General features: G+C 35.0%; 1 protein-coding gene and 2 pseudogenes across 3 annotated transcripts; 2 read left to right on the forward strand and 1 right to left on the reverse strand.

Moving 5' to 3' along the window:
* Window positions 1-327: 327 nt before the first annotated feature.
* Window positions 328-597, forward strand: LOC112398052 (SNRPN upstream reading frame protein pseudogene; annotated as a pseudogene).
* A 115-nt stretch (window positions 598-712) lies between these two features.
* Window positions 713-1,435, forward strand: LOC112398054 (small nuclear ribonucleoprotein-associated protein N pseudogene; annotated as a pseudogene).
* A 1,687-nt stretch (window positions 1,436-3,122) lies between these two features.
* CCDC181 (coiled-coil domain containing 181) lies at window positions 3,123-24,736 on the reverse strand. 3 transcript variants are annotated; one of them, XM_024742443.1, is made up of 5 exons: window positions 24,620-24,736; window positions 21,177-22,127; window positions 16,774-16,920; window positions 5,130-5,281; window positions 3,123-3,396 (listed from the first exon to the last, which is right to left on the reverse strand). In XM_024742443.1, exons 1-5 carry the CDS (start codon window positions 24,734-24,736, stop codon window positions 3,234-3,236), a joined length of 1,530 nt encoding a protein of 509 aa, XP_024598211.1. In that variant the 3' UTR covers window positions 3,123-3,233. The 3 variants fall into 3 exon arrangements, with proteins under 3 accessions (XP_024598211.1, XP_024598209.1, XP_024598212.1); XM_024742441.1 differs by having other exon boundaries at window positions 3,151-3,396; window positions 5,130-5,284; XM_024742444.1 differs by lacking the exon at window positions 5,130-5,281 and having other exon boundaries at window positions 3,255-3,396.
* Window positions 24,737-27,737: the final 3,001 nt, after the last annotated feature.

Here is a 27,737-nt window from a genome sequence, read left to right on the forward strand (position 1 = left end):
CACCAAGTGGTATCTGTCTCAGGAATGCAAGGGTGGTTCAATATAAGACTCAACCAACGTAATATATCACATTACTAGAACAAGGAAGAAAAACCACATCATTTCACTTGACGCAGAGAGCATTTGATACAACCCAACACACTTTCATGATAAAAGCACTCAGAAAAATGGGAATAGAGGAGTAAATAGAGGGAGGAATAAGAATAGAACTTCCTCAACTTCATAAAGGGCTTTTATGGAAAACCCACAGCTAACATCATACTTAATGCTAAAGGACTAAAAGCTTTCCTCCTAAGATCAAGAACAAAACAAGGATGCCCAGGCAGAATGGAACGGGCACTGGAGACATTCTGTTCTGAGGAGCGGCCAGTGGCACGATGGAGCAGGGCCAGGGACCGCTTACACTTGAGATGGACCATGGAACAGCACATCCCAGAGGTGGAAGTCCAAGTCAAACGAAGAAGGACAGCCTCGCTGCGCAACCAGGAGTGTCGCCTGTACCCGAGGTGGTCTCAGCGGCAGCAGCAAGTACCTGTGGTGGAATTCCATGTGGAACTGAGACAGGCATTCTTAGCTGAGACGCCAAGAGGTGGTTAAAGCAGTATTGGAACACCTGGGTAGCTGATTCCAAGAGGAAAAAAACCAGCCTTCCCTTAGGTCTTAAGGATCCCAAAACTTTCCTGTAGGTATTGGCTTTGGTGGAGCAGCAATCATGACTCTGGGAAAGAGCAGCAAGACGCTGCAGCACATTGACTATAGGGTGAGATGAGTCCTGCAAGATGGCCAGATCTTCACTGGCCCCTTCAAGGCTTTTGACAAGCATATGAACTTGATCCTCTGTGATTGTGATGAGTTCAGGAAGATCAAGCCAAAGAATGCGAAGCAGGCAGAGCGTGAAGAAAAACGGGTTTGGGGTCAGGTGTTACTGTGTGGGGAGAACTTGGTTTCCATGACTGTGGAGCGACCACCCCCCGAAGATACTGGCATTGCTCGGGTACCACTTTCTGGAGCTGCAGGAGGCCCTGGAGTTGGCAGGGCAGCTGGCAGAGATGGTCCAGCTGGTGTTCAAATTCCCCAGGCTCCTGCTGGGTTAGCAGACCCTGTCCGAGGGGTTGGGGGCCATCCCAACAGGTAACGATCCCACAGGGAAGAGGCACTGTAGCAGCTGCTGCAGTTGCTGCTACTGCCAGCATTGCTAGAGCCCCAGCTCAATATCCACCAGGATGGGGGACTGCCCCCACACCTGTTGGTCGAGCAACCCCACCTCTAGGAATTATGGCTCTTCCACCTGGTATACGATCACCCATGGGCCCACCAACTGGGCTCCCCCCTACTTGAGGGATGCCAATAGGCATGCCCCCTCCAGGAATGAGACCCCCCTCCACCAGAAATAAGAGGTCCACCTCCCCCAGAAATGCGTCCAGCAAGACCCTAGGATACTATTGATCCTTCTTAGTCACTTTGTTTCCTGCAATGCGTCTTGTGAAATATGTGGAGTGTTCGTGAGCTTTTGTCCCCTCTGCTGCATTAATATTAGCTAATAAATGCATAAAGCAATTAAACTGTGGGGAAAAAAAGACAAGGGTGCCCACTTTCACTACTACTACTCTACATTATACTAGACATGTTAGCCAGAGTAATCAGTCAACAAAAATAAATAAATAAAAGGCATCCCGTTGGATAGGAAGAAGTAAAACTACCCCTATTTGAAAATGATATTATCCTATATAGAGAAAATGCAAAAAAAAAAATCACCAAAAAAGTTTAGCACTAATAAACAAATTCAACAAAGTTGTAGGGTATAATATCAATGCACAAAAATCACCTATGTTTGTGTTTTGAGTATACAACCCATAAAAAAAATTAAGAAAACAATTCTATTTGCAATAGAATCCAAAAGAATAAATATCTATGAATAAATTTAACCAGGTAGGTGAAAGATTTGTACACTGAAAACTATAAAACATTGCTGCACTAAATGAAAAGACATCCTGTGTTTATGGATTAGAAGACAATTTCATTAAGGTGGCAATAGTACCTAAAGCCATCTACAGATTCACTGCAATCCTTATGAAACTTCCAACAGCTTTTTTCGTAAAAATGTTGTGGAATATTTAAATGCCAAATTGGTTTTTATCATTAAGGATAAACTTTAAACAACAAAAGACTATTTATAATGAAATGTTAAATTGCCTGGTGTATGCTCAAAGTGCTATAGGAAGTTGAGACAGGATTGAATAGTTCTCTGTGTTTTCTAATTTAGGGTCAAGTGATTAAGGTACAAATACCCAGTTGATAAGAACCTTGTCTTTTGAAGCTTTAACAGAACTCCTACAGCAATTCTCCACTCCCCATCACACTTGTATGTTTGCCTTTGTCCTCCAGTCCTTAAGTGCTCTTACACATATCAAGGATACTGTTCTCCCACACACTGGATTCCTGTATAGTCCTATATACCCACAAATGTCTACCAAGGTATGTAAGCTTTACAATATAACTAACAGAAAGGATTTTGCAATCATTCAGATCTCAGAATCTGTGAGCAAACTGCTCACCTCTGTACTTTGGTTTCCTCATCTGCAAAACAAGACTAATAGGGTTGTTATAAGGATTAGATCAAATTATTTATGCAAAGCATTTACAACAATACCAGGCACATTATATAAACTCTCAATAAGAGCTGGATAATTTTGTATAACATACCCAAAATTGTATACATAATTGTTACTATCTTTTTTTTTAAAGAACACGTGGAAGTAGGCCTAACCTACTGTTTAGCTTGCCATAGGTATTCAAATTCAAATCTGACATAATTAGGACTTTGTATCAGGCCTTGAACCAGGCTTGTTTAAGAGGTCACTCCTCCTGCCTTATGAAATGTTCTATTGCATTTTTTAAAAAATGATAACAGAAACTAATAATAGATATCTGTCCCTTTTTTGTGCCTGTTCCAGCTAGACATGTTAAAATAATTTAGAAGTAAAGGAATGTCCAGTTTATTTGTTGTTCAATTTTTTGCATGGACTAAGAGGTGGTATAACACATTACAATGCTATGATAGAAGAAATTTATTTTGCTCTAGTTTAAAAGAAATAAGATAAATTCACTATCAACATTACCAAAAGATAAATAGCATGTCCATAATTTAGAGTATGACCAAAGCACACAGACAAGAAATGATATCCAAAATTTTGAGGACAGTAGCTTCCAAATGAAGTATTTAATAGATACCTTCAGCTGTAATGATCAGTAAAACGAAAAGATTTGGCTTCTGACGTATTATATAGGTGGTACTGTAACTGTTTAGAACGCTTTGCTTCCAGTCGGAGCTGTCTAGTTCTTTCTTTGACAGCTTGCTGCTCTGCTAGTTTTTCTATCCGTTTCCTTCTTAGCCATCTGTAGAAAAAGACATGAACAGGCCTGTTGAGTACTAACCTGAATATATTCTTCATGCTATAAAGTTATTACTACAGACAAAGGAAATTCGATTTCTTTAGATTAAAAAGCTCTGTTCATAACACAAGTTAGTATGAACTAAAAAAGTTCAGGCTTATACCAAAGGCTCATACAAGGAAGCATAGTCACATTTAGAATCAAATGTTTGAAATTAAGTTTGTCTAATAAGGAAACTGCCAACTAAAAAAACTTTTTTAAGTAATAAACACTATTTTACGTGACATAGGTCCTATCTTTTAAAATATGATTTTCTAAGCAAATAAGTATTTGATAGATACCAAATAACTTATTTTTTGCAACTAACTGTATTCTACAACATTACTTAAGCAGCATGCAGAATACCAGCATGCAGAAATGTCTCCTTGCTCTTCTTGGTGGAGAAATTATAGAGCTCTTGCTTTTCAGTGCATAAAATAGTTCTCCCTTAAAATGGAAAAATAAGCCTAAGCATAAGAAACATCAAAAAGGGTGAAGGAAGCGTCCACATTCTAACAAATTTAAGTCTATAAAACTTGCTTAGGTAAAATAACATTAAAAATAACTGTATACTCACATCTCTGGTATGGAAGTGCGTACGTGGTGTGTGTGTATATATATAATTTTTTCAGAAATAAATCCAGACAAATAAATAACTGCATTAGTATAAAAGAGACTTAAGAAACCTCATAATCTAATGTTGTGTGGTTTTGAAATTGGATATCAGTTTGAGCAAATTAACTGTAGTCATTTAGGGGTCGACTGGGAAGAAAAATGGTTATAGGTTGGATATTAGATGAGATCATTAACAAAAATAAGCAGATTGCAGAACAGTATATACAGTATGATCTCAATTTATATTTTAAAACTGTAAATATATGTACAGAGAAATATCTAGAAGTTATGCAGTACAGTGCTAACAACAGTGATTCCTGGGTGATGAAAATGTGAGTTTATTCCCCTCCATTTCCACAATGCACATTCACTGCATCTATTATAATAAAAGGATATGTATATTTTTTAAAGAAGGAAAGGAAAGAAAGAGGCAAAGAAACTAAAAAAGAGAAAGATAGCAAAAAAGACAGAAAAGAAAGAAAGAAGTGAGCTTCAAACAACTGGACACAATATTCACTCCCTCTCCCAAGGTATGCTGGCAAAATTTTGAAGCCAGGTCTCTTTCCTCAGAATAAACCAGGTAACATAGACTCTTACCCAGGCAACTGAAGGGAGACCAGGTTTGCCTTAAATTACCAAAATATGTGTCCAAATCTCCTTTTCATTTGGTCTGTACAGATCTTCCTCCTCAGCCTGACTGCTTTTCTTTACAGAAAAATATTTATTGGTAAATGCAACTCTTTATTAAGTTTTCCTGAGGACTGTGTAGGAGAAGCTGTAACCAATCTTTGGCCTATTTCTCTAAGAAATGAACAAATCAATCAACCAATCAATGGTAAGCTATCAAAGGTTATCACACTGGTGCCATAAGAAACAATTTTAGTATTGAAAACTACCTTGAAAAAATGGTATTAGGTATTACGCTAAGTATGGAGTTAAAGAATTTTCTTACATATTGTTAAAACTGTGGCTTTAAAATTGAATAGGTATGTAATGAGATCAATTTTTTTAAGTTTTATTGACTATATAACTTTCTAAAATGACCATGAGGAAGGGGGGAAAATGCCCTGTCTTTGACTTACTGTTTAAAGGCCCTTTCACGGCCTTCTGTTCCTTTAAGGAAGAATAAGCATTCCTCTTGCTTTCGCAGTTCTTCTGTCTTTCTTTCTTTCAACTGTTCTTCGTGCTTTTTTTTAAGCCATAATCGAAAAGCTTGCTGTGCATCTCTGTTTTCCTGCTGCTTACAAAAACAAGCTTTGCTTAATTTAAAGAAACCAAAACTACTTTTTGAGCCCCTGCCTATAAGACCCTACAGGAACACATGTCCTACTCACCAATTTTTCATAATAATACCAATCTCATTACTTGTGCTCCTTGCATCCAAACCAAATACATGACCTTTGAACCAGCAACACTGATTACCCTTTTGTCAGAAAATTCAACATTGAACTCACTGCCCTCTGGCTTCTTTCAAAAGTCTTACTGAGGTAATCAACAAATGAAGGGCTAGATGCAGTGATTTGCAAACTTTTCAAAGTTGAGCCCTTTGACAAAATAATTTTGCACAATGGCACATACACATAAAACATGGCTGAAAAAATGTTGGGGATAGGCAGTATGAGTGAGTTGAGGTCTTGGTATCAATTCCTGAAGGAAGCTCCATGGAAGCTCCACTGGAATTGAAAACCAATGACCCAACATTTGTGTTATTCAAACTTCTTTTAAATTCTACTTTCATTATTAAGTTTTAAGAGCATCTAACTGCCAAGCCCATCTCCAAAACTGTAATTATTATTATGGAGTGTGGCAATGAGGATTTTCAACCATAAGAACTTTTTCATAAGGATAACAGCCATGAGGATTTTGTCATAAGAATGGGCTAGTGGGACCAGCTTATTGTATGGTTCTTCAAACTTCTTGATGGATACTATATTCAGGGATAGCTGAAAGAGCTCTTATTTGGGAGAATAAAGAGAGCAAAGGGAAAGATTTGGGGCTCTTTGGTCTTGGGAAAAGCATGACTCACATGGATGCCTGGCTAGAACACAAAAGGAAAAGATTCATTCAATTAATACTTTCACCAAATATGAACTCTGTGATAGAGAAGACCACCTCCTACACCTTGCATTTTCCTTTATCTGTAACCCATATTGCCCAGTATGCTTCAGTCTAATTTATATAATTTATACAATTTAGGACCTTTGATGTATAATGCAGAACTTTGTGAGGAGGTCCCATGGACCTACAGGACCATTGCTGAACACCTGAAGTTTGGGAATGTCTGGAGATGACTAAAAAGTGTTCAGTCCGCAATTATAGATTAAAAGAGTTAAGAATTCAGAGATGGGTATCACTGTTCATCTATTTATTCAACAGCTATTTACAGAATATCTACTACACAGAGTATCTACATGCACATAGCTACCGGGATGCATCAAAGAAAAAAAAAAAAAGGCCACAGCAGTGAGAGACCCGCGTACTGCAAAAAAAAAAAAAGAAAAAAAAAATAAGCCTCCCTTTCTCATACATTCCATACCTGCACTATACAATAGTCACTAGTCACATGTAGCTACTTAAATTAAATAAAATTAGACAGTCACATTCAAATACTTAATAGTCACATTATGGCTAGTGGCTACTTTATTGGATGCTGCAGATATAGAATATTACCATCATCACAGAAAATTGTATAGGGCAGTGTTGTTCAAGATAAGGAGATGAAAATATATGATTGATTGACTGATTGATATGTCAGAGAGAGTAATAATGGGAGAGGTGAGGAGAAAGGATGGTATTTATCAATAGATAGAAAGTGAGGGAACCATTTATGGGATATCTGGAAAAAGAGTATTTCAAGCAATGGTAACAGGGCAAAGGTTCTGAGAAGGGGTTATACTTGGCATGTCCAGTAAATAGCAAAAATCCACTGCAAGAAGAAAACTGGAAAATTCACAAATATGTGGAGATTAACAGGCTCCTGAGCAACCAATGGGTCAAAGGAAAAAAACAGATGGGAAGTCAAAAAATAGCCTGACACAAATGAAAAGGGAAATACAACATACCAACACGTATGGGATGCAACAAAGACAGTTCTAAGAAGGTGAGATCAAAAAACCAACCTAACTTTACACCTGAGGTGTAATTAGAAAAAGAGATATAAACTAAGCCAAAAGTTAGTAGAAGGAAGAAAATAACAAAGATCAGAGTGTAAATAAATACAACAGAAACTAAAACGACAATAGAAAAGAGCAAAGAAACTAAAAGCTGATTTCTTAAAAAGATAAACAAACATTTAGCTAGACTTACCAAAAGAGAAAGGACTCAAATTAATAAAATTATAAATGAAAAAAGAGATATTACAACTAATAGTACAGAAATACAAAGGATCATAAAAGACAATTATGAACAACTATAAACCAACAAACTGTAAAACCCAGAAGAAATGATTAAATTCCTAGAAACATACAACCTACCGAGACTGAATCAGGAAGAAATAGAAAATGTGAATAGACTGATTACTAGTAATGAAATTGAATAAGTAATCAAAAATCTCCCAAAAACAAAAGTCCAAGACCAGATGGCTTCTAGAAAATCAACAGAAGAATTAATACCAATCCTTCTCAAACTCTTCCAATAAACAGAAGAGGAGAAAACACTTCCAACCCATTTTATGAGGCCAGTATAATGTGATACCAAAGCCAGACAAGGATACTACATGAAAAAAAAATTAGAGGCCAATATCCTTGATGAACAGTGATGTAAAAATAATCAGTGAAATATTAGAAAAGCTAATTCAGCAGTATATTAGAAAGGATCATACAGCATGATCAGGTGGGACTTTCCAGAGATGTAAGGATGGTTCAAATCTACAAATCAATCAGTGTTATACACATTAACAAAACAAAAGATAAAAATCATATGATTATCTGGATAGATGCAAAAAAGCATTTGACAAAATATCTTTTCATGATAAAAACTCTCAAGAAATTGGGTATAAAGAGAATATACCTCAACATAATAAAGGCTGTATATCACAAGTCCACAGCTAACATCATACACAATAGTGAAAAGCTGAAAGCTTTTCTTCTAATATCAGGAGCAAGACAAGGATGCCCATTCTCACCACTTTTATTCAACACAGTATTGGAAGTCCTATCTGGAGCAATCAGACAAGAAAAAGAAATAAAAGGCATTCAAATTAGAAAGGAAGAAGTAAAACTGCTCTATTTGCAGATTACACGATATTATTATATTATTCTATATTATATAGAAACCCTAAAGACTTCACCGCCCTAAAAATGTTAGAACTAATAAACCAATTCAGTAAAGTTGCAGGATATAAAATCAATATAAAAAAATAAGTTGTGTTTCTATACACTAACAACAATCTATCTGAAAGAAAATTAATTAAATAAGCCCTTTTAAAATAGCATCACAGGGCTTCCCTGGTGGCGCAGTGGTTGAGAGTCCACCTGCCGACGCAGGGGACACGGGTTCGTGCCCTGGTCCGGGAAGATCCCACATGCCGCGGAGCGGCTGGGCCCGTGAGCCATGACCGCTGAGCCTGCGCGTCCGGAGCCTGTGCTCCGCAACGGGAGAGGCCACAGCAGTGAGAGGCCTGTGTACCGCAAAATAAATAAATAAATAAATAAATAAAATAGCATCACAAAGAATGAAATATGTACTTAGAAATAAATTTAACCAAGGAGGTGAAAGATCTATATGCTGAAAACAAAAAGACACTGATGAAAGAAATTGAAGAAGACACAAATGAATGGAAAGATATTCCATGCTCACGGACTCGAAAAACTAATCCTGTTAAAATGTCCATGCTATTTAAAAATTGTCCATATAATCTAAAAATTCATTATAATCCCCATAAAAATTCCAATGGAATTTTTCACAAAAATAGAAAAAAAAATCCTAAAATTTGTACAAGACCAAATATCCAATGTAATCTTGAGAAAGAAGAACAAAGCTGGAAGCATCACACTTCCTGATTTTAAACTATATTATAAAGCTAAAGTAATCAAACACTATAGTACTGGCAGAATAGATACATAGATCAATGGAACAGAACAGAGAGCCTGAAATCAACGTGCGCATATATGGTAATTAATTTTCAACAAAGGAACCAAAAATAACAATGAGGGAAGGACAGTCTTTTCAACAAATGAAATTGGTAAAACTGAATTGCTACATACAAAACAATGAAACTGAACACCTTACACCATACACAAAAATCAACTCAATATGGATTAAAGACTGTGTGTAAGACCTGAAACAGTACAACTCCTAAAAAGAAATATCAAGGATAAACTCCTTAGCATTGTTCTTAGAAATGATTTTTTGGATTTGATAGCAAAACAAAGACAGCATAAGCAATAATTTTTAAATGGGACTACATCAAACTAAAAAGCTTGTGAACAGCAAAGGGAACCTTCAACAAAATGAAAAGGCATATTGACTGAGATAAAATATTTTCAAACTATATGTCCAATAAGGGATTATATCCAAAATATGCAAGGAATTCATATAATTCAATAGCAAAAAAGAAAAAAGCCCAATTATAAAATAGGCGAAGGACTTAAATGGACATTTTTCCAAATAAGATATACAAATGGCCAACGTGTACATGAAAACATGCTCCACATCACTCATCATCAGGAAAATGCAAACAAAAACCACCACGAGATATCATCTCATACATGTTAGGATAGCTATTATCAAAAAAGACAAGAGAAAACAAATGCTGGCAAGGATGTGGAGAAAAGGGAACCTTTGTGCATGGTTGGTGGGGATGTAATCTGGTATAACCATTATGGTAAACAGTGTGTAGGTTCCTCAATAAATTAAAAATAGAATTATTATATGATCCAGCAATCCCACTTGTGGGTATATATCCAAAGGAAAAGAAAATTATCTAGAAGTGATATCTGCACTCCCATATTCATTGCATCATTATTCACAATAGACAAAGTATGAAAACAACCTAAGTGTCTGTAGATGAATGAATGGATCAAGAAATGTCACACACACACATGCACACACACACATGAATATTATTCAGCCTTAAAAAAGAAGGAAATTCTATAACTTGCAATAACATGGATGAACCTGAACCTGGAGGGCATTATTATAAGTGAAATATGCCAGACAGAGACAAATACTAAATAGCACCATTTACATGTGGAAACTTAAAAAAAAAAGTCTAGTTCATAGAAATGGAGAGTGGTGGTTATGAGGAATTGGGGGGTTGGGAGAAATAGGGAGAAGTTGGTAAAAGGGTACAAACTTTCAGTTATAAGGTGAAAAAAGTCTGAGGATCTAATGTATAATATGGTGAGTATAGTTGATAATACTGTATTATATAAGTGAAATTTGCCAAGAGAGTAGAACTTAAATCTTTTCTCCAAAAAGGGGGGAGGTGATGTATATGTTAATCAGCTTAATGGGGGGAATCTTTTAATAATGTATATGTGTATCAAATCATGTTGTACACTTTGTCTTACAATTTTATTTATTAATTATATTTCAATACAACTAAAAAAAACAAGACAGATCACACACACACACAAAAAAAGAAATAGAAACTTAAAAGACAAAAAACAACCTAAATTCCCTGAATGAGCTTAACAGTAGACTGGACATTGCCTAAGTGATGTCAATGCCAGAAGATAGATCAATAGAAATTATGCAAGCTGAAAAAAGAAAAAATGTTTTAACAAGCAGGACCTTAGTAACATCTGAGATAACAGCAAGTATTCTATCATATGTAAAACTGGATTTCCAGAATAATAAGAGAAAGATAATAGGGCAGAAAAAAATATTTGTAAAAATAGTGGCCAAAAATTTCCCAAATTTGGTATAAAACATCAACCTACAGATACAAGAAGCTCAGCAAAGCCCAAGTTAGTCAAATTCAAAGAGAGTCACACATCTACTAAACTGCTGAAATTCACATCAGAAAAGGTTTAAAGTAGCCACAGAAAAAACATTTCATACAAAGGGACAATGATAAGAATTACAACTGACTTCTAATTAGAAACAATGGATGCAAGAAAACCACTGAACACCATCTGTGAAGTGCTGAAAGGAAAAAAAAAAACTGTCAACCCAAAATTCCATATCAAATTTTAAAAAAATTCAAAAACAGCCTATTTCTGATAAAGATTTATGATATACATATCATAATCCCTAAAACAATGATTTCAAAAATAATTCAGAAGTATAACTAAAAGCCAATAAGAAAATAAAATGGAATATTTTTTAAATACTTGATTAATCTCTGTAAGAAGGCAGAAAAAAGATGAATAATGGAGTTAAAAACAAATGGAACAAATAGAAAACAAATATCAAGATGGTAAACTTAAAACCTACCCTTATCAATAATTATAAATATAAATGAACTCCTGTTAAAAGTAACAAATTTCTAGATTAAAATATCCAAATATATGCTCTTTGCACAAGTAACTCTTCAAATATAAAGACAGATAAATTGAAATTAAAATATGAAATAAGCTATAACATGCAAATGTTAAAGAAGGTTACTGTGACTTCATTAACATCAGACAAAGTAGATTTCAAGATAAGAGGGACTCATAATGTGAAAATGTCATTCAATCAGGAAGACATAAATTCGTAAACGCATACACATGAAACTTTTAAAAATATGAAGCAAAACCCAATGGAACTAGAAGGGAAACAGACCAGTACACAATGATAGCTTAACATAACTTTCTCAGTACTTCATAGAACAAAGAGGGGGAAAACAGTAAGGATATAGAAGATTTAAACAACATTATCGACCAACTTCAGCCCATTGACATTAATACAACACAACATCCAAATGTAGAATACAAAATGTATGCAAGTGTCCACGGAGAGTTCACCTAGATAGAGTGATGACATGCATACATATGCTTGCATATGTGTGTATATACATACAGTGCACATGTATCATTTATATATAACACTGACCAAGAGAAGCAAAGCTCATTACAAAGATGGAAAGACATTTTTAGCTATTTTTCCTTAAATGGCAATAGAAATTCCATCACCTAAAAGCATTTTTAATTCAATGTAAAATAGGTCATTCTACAATCTATATATTGTAAAGATATTTTCTGGAAACTATGACTCACATTATACAAAGTATCCCACAGAAGTGAAATACACCAGCAAAATACACTTACTATCACAATGCATTAATAAGCCAAATTAATCAACTGCCAAAGTATACTATAGCTGGGCTTCAGTAGAGACAAAGTTCACAGAAGTTCTTCAGAATATTATTTGTTTATGATATAATTTCTAGCTAAAGTTAATTTTTGAGACAGACTTAAAATATAGCAAAAAATTAAAATTCCAAAGGGAAATATATAACCATGATATCTTCTAACCAAAAGAATTTAAATTATGTTCAACGTGGCTCATGTTTTTAGAGAATACAATTCAAAGTTTTATTATCTCTAAATAGAACACAATAGAAAATTAAGGTATACATTTATTTTTACAAATGCCCAATAAAAATATAACATTAGGCTGAATGCCATGAGGCCTGAAGGTCCGTCATCCCCTGGGAAATTATCAGCAGTGCTGTCACAGGGGTTTTTCTTGGTCAGTGATTGAAACGTAAGCTCCTCTCAATTTCTTTACTCTTAAATACTACAGTAACGTGCTATCCTTCTAACCTACCCAATCTCGAATTCCTTCACTCCCTCCAAAATCTTTCTAGTTTCTTCTCTATAATTCCCATTCAATAATATAAAGACTTCCAAACATCCCTCATTCTCCTAAACCATTGCTAGGACCCTGGCCTTAAACCTCCTTCCTTACCCAAATCCTGATTCTCCCGTAAGACACAGCTTTTCTCTCTCAAATGGAAGCTGCATTTTTTGCCATACTTCAAGTACTTCAGAGGTCTGGTGAAGAAGTTAATATACTCTTTATTCCTTCATACTTCTTCAGAACTCCTGAAGAGTAGAGAACATCTTCTTCTCTACTCTTAAGTAAAGCCATGCTCCTTTGATATTTATATTATTTGACTATATTACTCTAACAATCTCTGGTCACAACCAGCTCAATGTACCTCTCCATCCTAATCCCAAATTAACATTTGGGATTAACCAAATGAATGAGCCATTCGACATCCAGCCTCACAGATTTTTCATTTTTTCATTTTCTATGCCTTTCTTCACTGCACTTGCCACCCACTCCAATAGCCACATCCACATCCACATCTTTGAAATCACTAATCTTCTCATTCATATTTCCAGTCCCAACCTCTGTCCTGAATACTAGACACATTTCTTCAGTCAGTCTTCAACATCTTTACCTGAAAGTTTTGTAGGTACTTCAAACTCAACAATTGAAATGATAATTTCCCCCAATCAGTATCTTTTCTACTGCTCCAGTGAGTGGCACCATCATCCGCCAAGTTGCTCAGAAGAGAAACCTGGTGTATTCCCTTTACACCTCATTCTTCCTCACTCACATATCTAGTTAATTATGAAGTTCCTTCAATTAATACTCTAAAACAAATATCACATTTCACATCTCTCTTTCTTTCTCTCTCTGCTGTTAAAATTCTAGCCCAAGTCACCATCATTTCTCACCTAGACAACTATATATGCTTTCTAACTGCTCTCCGCATATCTGTTCTTGCCCCCTCCAATCCATTCACAGCATGGCAGTCAGTGTGATCTTGTGGAACTGCAAATGTAATATATCACTCCTCTGTTTAAATAATCTCAATGGCTTCCCATAACAGGATTAAATACAAAATTATAGACCCCAACATGCCACATGATCTGATTCCTGCTCACTTTCTGGATCCGCTCAAACTCACCAAGTTAGTTCCTGTCTCAGGCATTCTCAGATGTTCTCCTGGCTTAAAACGAATTCCTCTAATCCTTGGCCTAATTTCTACTTCTACTTTACTCATCAGAAAAATCTTTCCTGATACACTTATTGCCCTCATTATGATCTCTCATAGCTCCTTTTTTTCATAGCATTCATCACTATTTATAATTATAAATTTATTTTACATTGAGACTTAAAAATTTTTTTTTCAATCACTACTAGATGAGCGTTATAAAACATAGATTAAACCTATTTTTCTGGGACTTCCCTGGTGGTGCAGTGGTTAAGACTCCATGCTCCCAATTCAGGGGGCTTGGGTTCAACCCCTGGTCAGGGAACTAGATCCCACAGGCATGCCGCAACTAAGAGTTCGCCTGCCACAACTAATGAGCCCGTGTGCCTCAACTAAGGAGCTGGCAAGCCACAACTAAGAAGCCCACATGCCACAACTAAGGAGCTGGCAAACTGCAACTATAGAGCCCTCGAGCTGCAACTAAGGAGCCCACCTGGTGCAAATAAGACCCAGCTCAAACAAATTAATTAATTAATTAAAAATAAACCTATTTTTTCCATGCTGTGCCTAGAATAGCATCTGTCATATAGTAAGCAGTTAAAAAAAAAATCTATCGAATACATGAAAAAATTTAAATTGGCATTTCTTTGACTCTACCAAATTTGTATCTTGCTCTCATATATTATGGACAACTATATTTATCCATATCATTTGAACTTATTATACATATCCTTTGCCCATTTTTTATTGGAAAATTCAAAAGTTTTGCTTTAATAATATAAATATTAATAGTAACACTAACAATTATGACAATTTAAAAGTCCTAATCAGCTTTTAATGGATATTACATTTAATATAAAGATAAATTTGGAGGAACCCAAATCTTTGTAATATTTAGTTCATTCATCCAGGAATATTATAGGAGTATCGTATTTGTTTTCATTTAGCAAATAACTCATATATTTATAATATTTTCCCCCCCATCTAGGAATATTATATTTATTTTCATTTACCAAATTCACCTTTTTGGTCCCCTCCAAAGACGCTCCATAGAGGTCTTACACATTCCTGTTCAGCTCAAAGTTTTTTATATATGCCTATATTCCTTCCCCTTTTATATTTTTCTATGAGGTTTTTGCTGGAATACAGAAAGACTATAAATTTTTGTATATTTATAATATAAAAGACCACTTTGCTAATACTTATACCTCATTTCCTTTTCTCTTAATAAATTGGATAGAACTCCCAGAATAAAATTATTATTATAGAGGGGAGCCTTACCTATCTCTGACTTTAATGGGTATGCCTATAGTATTACCTAAGATGGTATTTATATTGTAACCCATATTTTATTAGAAATACTTAAAAATAAATTATAATAAATACTAGTAAATACCCTTTCTATATCTTTCAAGATAACCATAAATTCTCCTTTATCTACCTATTATTACTGAATATATTAATAGATTTGTTATTATTGGCCCATAATTTCCTTTCTAAAATAAACCCTACTTGGTTATAGCATAGTATTATTTTACTATACAGTTGCAGTCAAATTTCTCAATATTTTCTCTTTTAGTTTGTGGTTTCAGGTCTACTACCTTAAAAGGTACCATCCATCCCAAGATTTTAAAAGCTAAAAATTTCTACAAATGGCATAATAAATGTAAATAAATGTAAAAATATATCATTTTGCAGCCTAGGAAAACATATTCACAGACATAATAGACAAAGGATTAAAATCTCTAATATACAATGCAATAAGAAAAATAAAACAAAAAAGGACTATAAATAGGAAATTCACAGAATACACACATGCTCGTATACAATAATAATGTATATTATTAATTCGAAGAAAAATTAAGAAAATAAACTATGTACAATGTTAGACAGGATGCGTTAAACATTCACTCTTCCATACTGCTGGAGGGACTATAAACTGATACGGCCTTTTAGGAGGTTAATTTTGCATGTTTAACCACAGCTTTCATTCTGGACATCCAGTAAGTCATAAATTTCTAAGAAACTCTCCTACAGAATACTGATGTTCTCCTACAGAATGCACATGTTCACAACAGCACTGTTAATTAATAGAGCAGTATTAGAACCAATCTAAATATGTACAAATGAGGAATGGTTTAATAAATTAAGTTACCTCTGAAGAGTAGAATATCATACACCTATTTGAAAAGAGAGATCTAAATGTAATGATCTAGAAATATTTCCTTGATGAATGAGTGGAAAAAAAATCAAACCATATAATAAATTTTTAGCAGATAAAAATGTAAATATAAATAAGACCTGGAAGGCTTTGCGGCACACTGTTAAAAGTGGTTACCATTGGGGATGAACCTAGAAGGGCTTAGAATTGAATTTTCAATTTTTACTTTACATACATTTTTTAAATAGTATGGATATAGATGATTTTTTTAACTTTCTCTTGGGTTTTTTGTGTATTTTGAACTTTAAAAAATTAAATAATTTGATGTCTTTGTTAGTTTTCACGTAAGATTTCTATACATCTACTCTTAAGTGAGACCAGTCTATAGGGTTTTTGTGTGCATTGTCCTCCTATTTAAATATCAAAGTTATACTATCTTTAAAAAATGAACTGGTAGCTTTCCTTTTTCTGTGCTATAAATGTTTGAATAAAATAGGAATCATTTGATTTTTACAAGCCTTCTTAGAATTTAATTATAAGTCATCTGCATGTGGCATCTTTAGCAAGGGTAGTTCTTGGACCACTTTTTCTACTTCTTCCATAGGTTTTTAGTCTGATAGCCTCCCTTCTATAAATAAATTCAGCTTTCATATCTGTATGAACTTGTTTTTCACAGAGTTTTACTTACTCTACTGTTCATGTCTTCAATTTGCTTTGCTCGCTGAATTCTCCTCATTTCTAGGACCTGCTCTCTCTTCTTTTGCAACCATGCTTTAAACACCAAGTCATTCTCTTTTTTCTTTTCTTTCTCTTCTTCTATTTTCCTTTGTTCTTCCTGGTGGAAGGAATATCCAAACACATTAATGAAAAATTAATAAAATTATATATGTGTTATCAAAGTAGAGAGATACATTTTGAGGTCTGAAATTAGGATTCCCTGCCCCTAAAAATTTCCATCTATAAATTGGGCCTCCCTAAAAAACAGGACCTCTAATTTGCTTAGGGAAAAAAATGAAGACTTTTCAGATAAATTAAATTGTCAAGATAAAGTCTACAATTACATAGATCTACATTATACAACATGCTGTTCAAGAATTCCTTGGATCTCTCCTTCACTTCCTAGTTTACTCTTGGTATTTAACTCCCCAAATTGCAGCTGTGCAAAAGAGAAAAAAAACACCACACTCTAGAAGCACTACATGGGGTCTATAGAAGCAGTATAAATGTCTTAAAATTTTTTACATTTTTGTTAAATTTGATAATTGTGATACATGGCATTGTGGTTACAAAACAAAATTCTATAATCATTTTCTTTCTCACATGTACAATCACTTCTGAAGTGCACAAGTAGCAATAAGGGCTGTCTAGGACTTGCTTTAAAAATACCTCAGCCAGGGAATTCCCTGGTGGCACAGTGCTTAAGAACCCGCCTGCCAGTGCAGGGGACGTGGGTTCGATCCCTGGTCCGGGAAGATCCCACATGCCATGGAGCAACTAAGCCCGTGTGCCACAACTACTGAGCCTGCACTCTTGAGCCCGCGAGCCACAACTACTGAGCCCACGCGCTGCAACTACTGAAGCCCGTGTGCCTAGAGCCCATGCTCCGCAACAAGAGAAGCCTCCGCAATGAGAAGCCCACGCACCGCAACGAAGAGTAGCCCCGGCTTGCCGCAACTAGAGAAAGCCCGTGCACAGCAACGAAGACCCAATACAGCCAAAAATAAATAATTAATTTTTTAAAAATACCTCAGCCAAAAAAGGAAGAGATGAAACAAATATGCCAAAGTCTCAATGACTTTTGAATCTGGGTAATGGAGACACAGGGGTTAATTGTACCTTTGTATATGTTTGAGATTTTTTTTATATAATGTTTAAAAATATTTTCAACTACTGTATAATCATAAAGTAACATTTCTTCTATCAGAAAAATAAGTAATTAGTTAACTATGAGAACAAAATGCACTTTATAACTGCATTATTCAACTAATGTTATAAAAGAGAGTTACTTAAACTAGAAGTGAGAGTACCTCACTGGTTTAAGTATAAACCAATTATGAAGAGTTATAAAATAGTTACTGGGAACAAAGCAGCATGTCACAGTGGAAAGAGCTCCAAGCTGGAAGTTAGGAGATCTGATTAACAATCATACTGCTATCATAATATGTCAATTTGGGCAAACCACTTAACTCAGTATTCTCATCTATAAGATGAAGTTGTATTAACAAGCCCTTAAGTCTCTTCCAATACTAAAATTTTAGCATGGAAATAAACTGAATTATAGAATACATGTTTAAACTGTTTTTAAATAATGGAATTCAGAGTTCTTTCCTTACATTTTGACAATATAGCAAGCCCTTCTAATTCTTTTTGATTGAACAACATATAGGAAGGAAAGGAAAAGTTCTATCCAATTAACAGTACAAAATGTCTTTTAAAATACCAGTATACTATTTTCTAAGCCCTAAAGGAGCTTACATTATATAATATGTGAATTTATTAAATATTAAATTTTATATTTAAGTTCATTTTTACCAAAAGGATTTTGGATGCCTTGCATGAATATAGACAGTATTGTAAGACAATTATTTTTCCAGATGGAACATCTGGATTATACAGAAGATATCAGCCAAAGCACAGATACTACAGTTGCCAAAGAGAACAGTGAAATGATGCACTTAATGTAGAGAGATGGAGTATAGCTGCCCAACCCAGCAAACATTTTGCTGGGCATAAAAAAGGAAAGCCTTTCCCTGAAACCAACTAAAAATATTTTAAAGTCTTAGCACTTAAAGACAATGCCTTCAGCAAGTACATAAGCAAAGGGAAATTTAGTTATGAGGATCCTGACATGAGAAAAGTATATCCCAAAACAGAGTGTTTGACACCTAAAAAAGAGGATCAAAAGAAAAACAGAACTATCCATCAGTCATACCAGTTAACGATTACCATTAATTCATTAGTGAAAAGACACTGAAATTATATAAAAACTCCTGCATAACTTTTACAGAAGTATATACACAAATACACATATAGATGCATGTGTGTGTACAGCAAACATATAGTTCAGTTATTCTCAACAAATTCTTTTGTGTTATCATGAAGTTCTGAGTTAACAGATCCTTTTAAGTACCTATTATATACCTGAACCAAGTAAGCTGAGTCTGACTGTTAGAGTTCAGTACCCAAGTAAGCAAAATTTTATTAAGTATTCACCCTTTCAGATTCCTACCTGAGTGTGCTATATAGGTTACACGTTCTTACTAACTTCATTTTTTTATCTTTTTCTGCTAATGTGAGTTTGATTTAAATGCCAGAAATTTCCATGGTAATTTCCTACATAAGTAGAAAATATACCGTTTCTCAACAAATGACAAGAAAACTGGGATTTTGACTTTGCTACAGACAAGTTGAGGGACTTCAATAAAGTTATTTAAACTATAGTTTTCTCACCTGTAAAATAATCTTTAAGGTTTCTTCTAATTGTAAGGTTCTTTTAACTGTGATTCTGTTGCAGTTTGGTATTTACAGTTAAACATTTTATATGGTTCAGCTTCATGCTATCAGGTATCCAGTAAAACAGAGAACCAGGGCGCTGATTTAGGTAATTTAGAGAAAATCCCCCAGTTTTAGTACCTAGAATTTTCAATTATACTTTTATTTAAGAGCAAGAAAAAAAATCCCAAAATAATAATTTTGGATTCTGTATGGCATTTTGGAGACATTTCATTTAGGTTATGAGGTTCTATTCTTAATCTAAAACGGAAACCCCTGATATCAAGGAACTGTAGTGTTGACGAAAATAGGAATAATAGGAATAGAAAAGAGTTTTATTCCAGCCAAACTAAGGACTATAGCCCAGGAGACATAAATTCAAGAAGCACTTGAATTGTGTTCCACTGGACTACAAAATGGGGGAGGCATATATATAAGCAAAAACTGCAAAGTTACATAAGTTGTTTGTCAAGAACCAGGATTGAAGCTGGCAGGAAATAACGGTGCTTGTTAAGCAAGGATCGGTTGGTATCTGAAATGGTTGGTATCTGAAATGGTATCTCAAGGGGAGACCTTGAGAGCATAAGGTTGCAGCTGGCAGATACTATTTTGGAAAGTCTGCTGATATACTTGAGTTTGATACAGTTCAGAAAATTCAAGTTCTTGGCGATACAGGAACACATCTGAAACCACATCCACAACGGCCACCCAGTGCCATTTTGGATGCTTGGACCGTAGTTTTATATCTTTTCAGAACAAAGAACAAACATCAAGCGTGAGAGGGGTACAACCCTTCAAGGTTTCAAAAGAGACAGATTAACATGTACACAGTAAGTCAGTATGACCTTGGTGTCTGGGTAGGGAACCTCATCTTCAAAGGAGTATTAGCATTGGTGTCATGGGAAGTGGGGGAGCATTTATCCTATCTTCAAAGTGGACATTCTAAGCAATCTGGTAAATACATTCTTTGTTTTCTTTAATGATGAAAGGAGATGTACAATGTATGCTTTACAGGCCATAAGTCAGGCTGTTCTAGTTAGCATAAAGTTCAAGACAAATCATGTATAAGCCAGAATGACTTCCCCATACCTCAATATGTGAAAATTTCTTCCATCAGTAGGCCTGGAAGATATATGAAATACACACACACACACACACACACACACACACTCCAGAGAACATAATCCAGTCTCACCTGTTGCCTCCTAAACTCCAACAAATTTGTGCCTTCATTTTTTCATCTGACATCTGATTTTCACCTACCTCATAACAAGATTACTTTCAGCAGTCACTTAACTTCTCTGAGCCTCACCTTTAAAATGAAAGGATCAGATGAGGTCATCACTGAGGTCTCCTCTAGCTCTAACACGGGTCATTCATTACTATGCTTTTGTGATGCTTACCAGAAAGGACCAAGGTAATCATGGTGCTTGTTCCATAAATACAGATGCTTAACACTTAACCACTTAATCTAACAAAAGAAAAACAAAACAAGCAAGTAGATATATCAAATAATTTGAAGAACCATTTCAATTCCTACAGCATTTATAAAACATAAAAACATTCTACTTTCATTATAACGCCCACTTGTGCTCTCACCTCTCTCTTTAGCTTTTCTCTCTTTTGTTCTAGTCGTTTTTGCAGTTCTTTCTGTTGAGGAGAGAGACAGTATGTTGAGGTCACTGGAGATACATCTGCAGACCGTGTCCTATGACTAGATTTTCCATTCCCCTTACTTCGATCTGAGTTGGCAGCAGAACCTGGATGAGTCTTGGGGTTGGGTGGTGGCTGAGGGATATAAGCCAGTTGCTCTTCTGTTGATAATTGAGCCAGAGCATGAATTTTTGCTATTGGCTCTTCTTTCTTGACTCCACTGACAGATAAATTGGGAGATCTGGGTGACAACTGCTGAGGCTCATTTTCTGTATAATTAGCATTATTAATGGGGGGCAAAACCCCCTGACTCTCAATGTCTTGTAAATTCAGAAGTTCAAACTTTCCATCTCTCTCTACTAGTATTTTTCTATCCGTGTTTTCTTCAGAATTTCCATCAGTAGGCGACAGGAGCACATTTTCTTGTGCAAATTCATTGGAAATACATAACTGAGACAGTTTTCCAGACACATTACTTTCATTTTCAAGATAATTTTTGTAAGTATCAGTGTCTTCCAGAGGAGGAACTTCCAAATCAACTAATTTGTCCTTGAATTTAAGTTTTCTTTCCCTTTTATCATTCACAGGTTCTTGATTTTGTAGAAGCTTGTTGGCTTGTATAATTTTCTCCATAATATATCTCCTTACTTCCTCATCCTCTTCCTCCTCCAGGTCTTGCTGGCTTTCTAGTTTGGATTCCTGTAAAGAGTTTTCACTGTCTGAATCTGATATGGGATCCAAAGGTTGAATACTTGGTACAGAAATGAAGTCATTTCTTATTGATGAAACCTCATCCTTGAAAGATCTGTCAGGATCAGAAAGCTGCTTGGAATGTTCTATTTCTGTTTCATTCTCTTTTAAGCCTTGGTTAATATTCTCTTCATTCCCACAAACCTTCTAGAAAAACAGAGATGAGATTCATTTTCAGTAAAAATTGAGACTCTTTTGTCCATTTATATGTAGACAATCCAAAATGGATTTTCATGCTCATGTAATTTATTTTATAAGTGGGAAAATTTACATGCTTCCCGCTCATACTTCACTCATAATTTTCTAATTCATATTTATGAGCACCCCAAGGGAAAAGCACTTCAGGAAAAATTTAACTCTAAATTTGAATTTGATGTTGCTAAGTACTAGACTGGTTATTTTTTTTAATTTTATGCCAATGTATAAAAATCTACCTACAAATAGTACAATATTATTTTAATATTCCTCCCTCTATAAAATTTTCCTCCCTTTACAGTTTCAGAAGAATATATTTTAAAATGTTTTCTCCTTATAATATTTGTATTTTTCAAAAAGATATCTTTCTCCCCAGGACCATTACAAGGTCACTGCCTTTGGTCAAGTCCTAATAATTTTGAGGTTCCTATAATCTTTTCAGATTAGTATTGCTGCTATTTTCTGCAGGACCTATACCCAAATATCAGGTCAAGTTTTAGCTCTTTCCTCAGCTATCTTCAGAGGCTCCAGTAATCTACGTTAAACACCATTATATAACTTGGCCTTACTTTTTTAAAAAATGTAATTCCACATGAACCGTAAACCAGCATTATCACATCACAAAACCCTGCTCCACATATGTTTCTAACTAATGGTTTCTTACCTAGCATCTCCCCTACAAACATGTATCCTCACCTACCAAACACTTTGCCCCTAAAATATATAATTTTTTCTCTTTCTGAGACAATTCTCTCCTCCTGAAAGAGTTCCATGGGAGCTACTCTTTTCCGCTCTCTTCAACCCCTTAAAATTCCCTTCCTCTTTTACTAGCTCAGTCACCATTTCTAACAGCCTTCTCTTCCTAACCTGCACAACACCGCTGGATGTCCAATAAGTAAATAAACCTGGCCCCCTAAAATGACTACCAAACAACTAAGACCAACTAAGACCTCTGCCTTGTAATTTTTCTTTTTAGCTGTATTTGATTCTCTGGCTCATTTCTATAGTATCTGTTTCCAAATTCTCCTTTAGCTTTCACTTCTTTGTAAAACCCACTACCATAAAATCTTCCCCCGACCCTCACCCCTGTTTCAAGCTCTGTCATCCATTTTTCCTACCAGCCTCAAAGGAAAAAGTGATTGTAATAATCCATCAGAATGAGTTAGACTCATTACAGCACTCCGTTTTGACCACTGCTGTATCCTCAGCACTTAGAACAGCCTCTGACACATGGTAGGTGATCATTACTTCTTGTTGAATGAATGAATAAAGTAAAACAATGAATTATCATTATCACTTCTCTAATTCTATTACCCTGTGCTGTGGCTCTCACACTCTTCTAGTCATGAGACCTTGGTTCAGCATTATTGCTCTGGGTATCTCTACCTCTACTCATTCTGATTATTTTTTTGTTAAAGATGCATAAAACTGCCATGTAAAAGTCATCTTGGAAAAGTCTTCACTTTTGACTCTGTTGCCATTTCCAAATATCATCTATCCCATCTGTCTTCTCCATTGCATAAGAAAGCAAAAAGGAACTAAGAGACAGTTGTGATATAAAACCTGCTGCCTTCATTTCTTCATATTCTTTTCCTTAACTCTCTGAAATCTGGCTTCTGTTGTAACTACTCTGATCAATGTCCCTCTAAAGTCACCTTTCCTTATCCCCATCTTGGTCCTTTTCTTTATTACTTCCCTATTTATTGACAACAATTATATTATACATAATAATTACATGTTATCTATTGTAATACACATATATAATTAGTGTCAATACATATGCATATATATTATATATGGATACACATACACACTGTATATATGTAAAGAGCGAAAGAAGGAACCTTCTGTGAACCAGGAACTGGTTCATTTTCCTGGACTTCCCTTCTACATGTCTGATAAATAGTACAGAATCATGTTTAATGGATCCACTTTTCCCTACAAATATTCCTATGGCTCAGTCTTTGACCTTTTACTTTTTTCCATATATTCATTCTCCTAAAATTCACTCTTAAGGTTTCCAATATTAGCTGAAGACTATGTTTTTGAGGATTTGCTTTATTTTTCATGTATATTAAAATAAACCCATGATTTTACCCAGGTTCATATAAAGTAGAAATTAACTGTATTTGTTTTTTACTTTTGATGCAATAAATTATTTATATTATGTAAATTATAATTTTAATTTTTTAATTATAATTTTGGCTTTATGAAGTGTTAACTTAATCGCTGTTCTCTCACTAATTAGCCCTATGCCTTAGGATGTTTAAACTCTCCACACCTCAATTTTCTCATCTCTAAGATGGGGATAATTACACTTGCTCTATGTATATCAAAGGAATTTTGTGAGGTTTAGATGAGATAATATATGTGAAACTCCTCAAGAACTACAAAACACTTTGTTAATATAATTACTATGAACTCCGTTGGCAATTTATATATACCTCTATTATGCTGGCACCACTTTTTTCTTTTTCATTAATCAACCATTCCAGGTCCTTTTCAAAGTCATCTTCATATTCTCCACTATCTTTTGAATCAGCTTCTTGATTTTCATCCATTTTCTGTTTGTTAAAGAATAATGTTATAAGATTAAAAGAGGTAAGGTGTACGTCATGTCCACTTTAAGGGTAGTATGGAGTATGCTTAATTAGCTTACCTTTGTTAAAGGTAAGCTAATTAAACACAGAAACACAAATTATGAAATGTTCAGAATAAACATATCAGCATACCCTAAAAGAGAGACTTAAAAAGGCCAGACATTTTCTAGGTGTACCACTCCTAACAACCATTCCACCTCCCCGCAATTCCTGACACCCTATTTACAAGGAGACTAAAAAGGGTGGAAAAGGAAACTATCTGAGCCTTAGAGAAGGATTTTCCACATCCCTACCAATCATTAAAACTCCTTGTCCAGGTACGAGCTGATGAATCAGCTTTTTAGTCTCACTCGTTCACATTTTCTCATATTCAAATAAAAACAATTATATTAATTCTCATCCTCAGTTTCTCAATCCTATATAATTTATATAGCATAATTATAATTTGTGATCTGAGAGTTTTTTTTAACTATGTAACAACTGACTGTCAGTTATAGTAAATACTAATTTCCAGAGAAGTCAAACTGTTGTCAATTCAAAATAAAATATATATTTTTCATAAAAGACAAACTGTGATGCCTAGTACTATCTGTAAGGCAGTGACAAGAAATAAGAATGTCAGATGACAGTTAATAAATGTTTGTGAAAATGGTATAAAACTTTTTATGAAAATACCATTCAGCCATTTTCATGAAAAAACTAAAGTTATCTGCAAATTGAGGTCAGTTCCAAGTCCTAATTTTTTGGTCCATAACTTTTCAAATGATGGAAGCATTTTAATCTTTACCTATAACGTGCCTTGATGTGTGTGAGCATACTATATACATGTGTGAATATGTACTGCAATTTTGACAAATATTTGTTGAACACCTACGATATTCCTATAAAAATTATAAAATATGCTCTTGAGCCCTGATACAGAAGACAAACATAAACAAAATACATACATTTAAAATGTAGATAAAAAACATAAATTGAAAATGTAGATAAGTGGGGAAAAAGTATATTATAAAGGACTGTGGAAAGAAGAATAAAAAAGCAACTAACTCCATTTAAAATTGGAAATATCAAGGAAAAATGAGATGGGTTTTGAATAATGAGTATGAGAGTTCATCATTATCCCAGACAAGAGAACAGCATGAGGAAGAAGCAACACGGAAGTGCATGGAATTTTCCAGTGTGGCCTGAACATAAATGTGCTCCTGGAGAAGGGTCTAGAAGAAGTGAGAAGGCATCAGTTTGATGTCATATTTTCTTTTCAAAAAGAAAATGGTTGAGGGAAAATTGTTTATGTGGATCTAATTGTCATGAAATAGCCAAAGGTAGAAATATACAGCAATAATCTGCATACGTTCCACTATTGACTTAAACAAAAAGAGCAATGCTCTATAAATATACCTAGAATTTTAGGTCCGGTTTCAAAATAACTGTAGAACTATAATCTTCAGGGCCCCAAACACCTGGGACCTTGTTTCTATACCTGCCTTCTCTTGCTCCTACACCAAGAATAGGTTGCCTAAAACCTTTTCTGGAAGTAGAAAGTACAGATGTCAAGCACACATTAAATCTAGGTACATTTTTTTTGTTTTGTTTTGTTTTTTTGCGGTACGCGGGCCTCTCACTGTTGTGGCCTCTCCCGCTGCAGAGCACAGGCTCCGGACACGCAGGCTCAGCGGCCATGGCTCACGGGCCCAGCCGCTCCGCAGCATGTGGGATCTTCCCGGACCGAGGCACGGACCTGCATCGGCAGGCGGACTCTCAACCACTGCGCCACCAGGGAAGCCCTAGGTACATTTTTTAAGATACAAAATGAGAGAAATTATGTTTGATTTGATAAACATAAAACATCAAACTCTGTTGTGGCCATTAGCTTCACTTTATTCTCCCCAAATGTTTGACCAGACTACCTAACCTGGTGCCAGTTTTACTAAAGCAAGATTTACATTATTTTCCTTCTACTGTTCACCACCAAATGATAATGAAAGCATGTGGGAGACCATCTTTCCACTAGCTGTACAAGCACTAGCTAAGAGAATAGATAACGCTATGTGTGAAAAACCTTTTGATAGGTTTTAGTGCACAGTATGTTCAAAATGAGTTAAAAGGATGAGATAATTCAAATAGACACATGCACCCCAATGTTCACAGCTGCACTATTTACAATAACCAAAACATGGAAGCAACCTAAATGTCTATCAACAGATGAATGGATAAAGAAGATGTGGTGTGTATATATACACAATGGAATATTATTACTCAGCCATAAAAAAGAATGAAATAATGCCATTTGCAGCAACATGGATGGACCTAGAGATTATCATACTAAGTGAAGTAAGTCAGAAGGAGGAAGACAAGTACCATATGAGATCACTTGTAAGTGGAGCCTAAAATATGACACAAATGAACTTATTTATGAAACAGAAACAAACTCACAGACATACAAAACAAACTTTTGGTTACCAAAGGGGAAAGGGGGTAGGGGAGGGATAATTTAGGAGTTTGGGATTAGCAGATACAAACTACTATATATAAAACAGATAAACAACAAGGTCTTACTGTTAAGCAACAAGGTCCTACTGTATAGCACAGGGAAATATATTCAATATCCTGTGATAAACCATAATGGAAAATAATATGAAAAAGAATATATGAATCACTTTGCTGTACACCAGAAACTAACACAACATTGTAAATCAAGTATACATCAATTAGAAAAAAAATGATGAGGACAAAAACATAAATGGGCTCCAAGGCTGAGACCTGGCTGAGGTACAGATAACATACGAAGCTCTGTACGCAGTTTGTTACAGTTTAGAGAACAAAAGACAAGCTGGAACACATTCAGAGGTTGGTAAACCAGGAGACAGAGAAATAAAAGACAAGGAGAAGGGAAGAAGGCAGGTTATGAGAATAAAATGCCTTAAAGCCAGTATTCTGAGGAATACTTAAAAACCCTCAGAAT

The sequence above is a fragment of the Neophocaena asiaeorientalis genome, unplaced genomic scaffold, assembly GCF_003031525.2.
Source record: "Neophocaena asiaeorientalis asiaeorientalis breed wild unplaced genomic scaffold, Neophocaena_asiaeorientalis_V1.1 scaffold99, whole genome shotgun sequence".
Lineage (NCBI taxonomy): Eukaryota > Metazoa > Chordata > Mammalia > Artiodactyla > Phocoenidae > Neophocaena > Neophocaena asiaeorientalis.

Coding starts and splice junctions, on each gene's coding strand:
- CCDC181 (XM_024742441.1), bottom strand. CDS start 24,736: ATGGATGAAAATCAAGAAGCTGATTCAAAAGATAGTGGAGAATATGAA. Junction 5,285..16,773: donor TTGAAGACATGAACAGTAGA/GTAAGTAAAACT, acceptor TTTTGTAAGCAG/CAGGAAAACAGAGATGCACA. Junction 3,397..5,129: donor CGTGAAAGGGCCTTTAAACA/GTAAGTCAAAGA, acceptor CTTTTTCTACAG/ATGGCTAAGAAGGAAACGGA.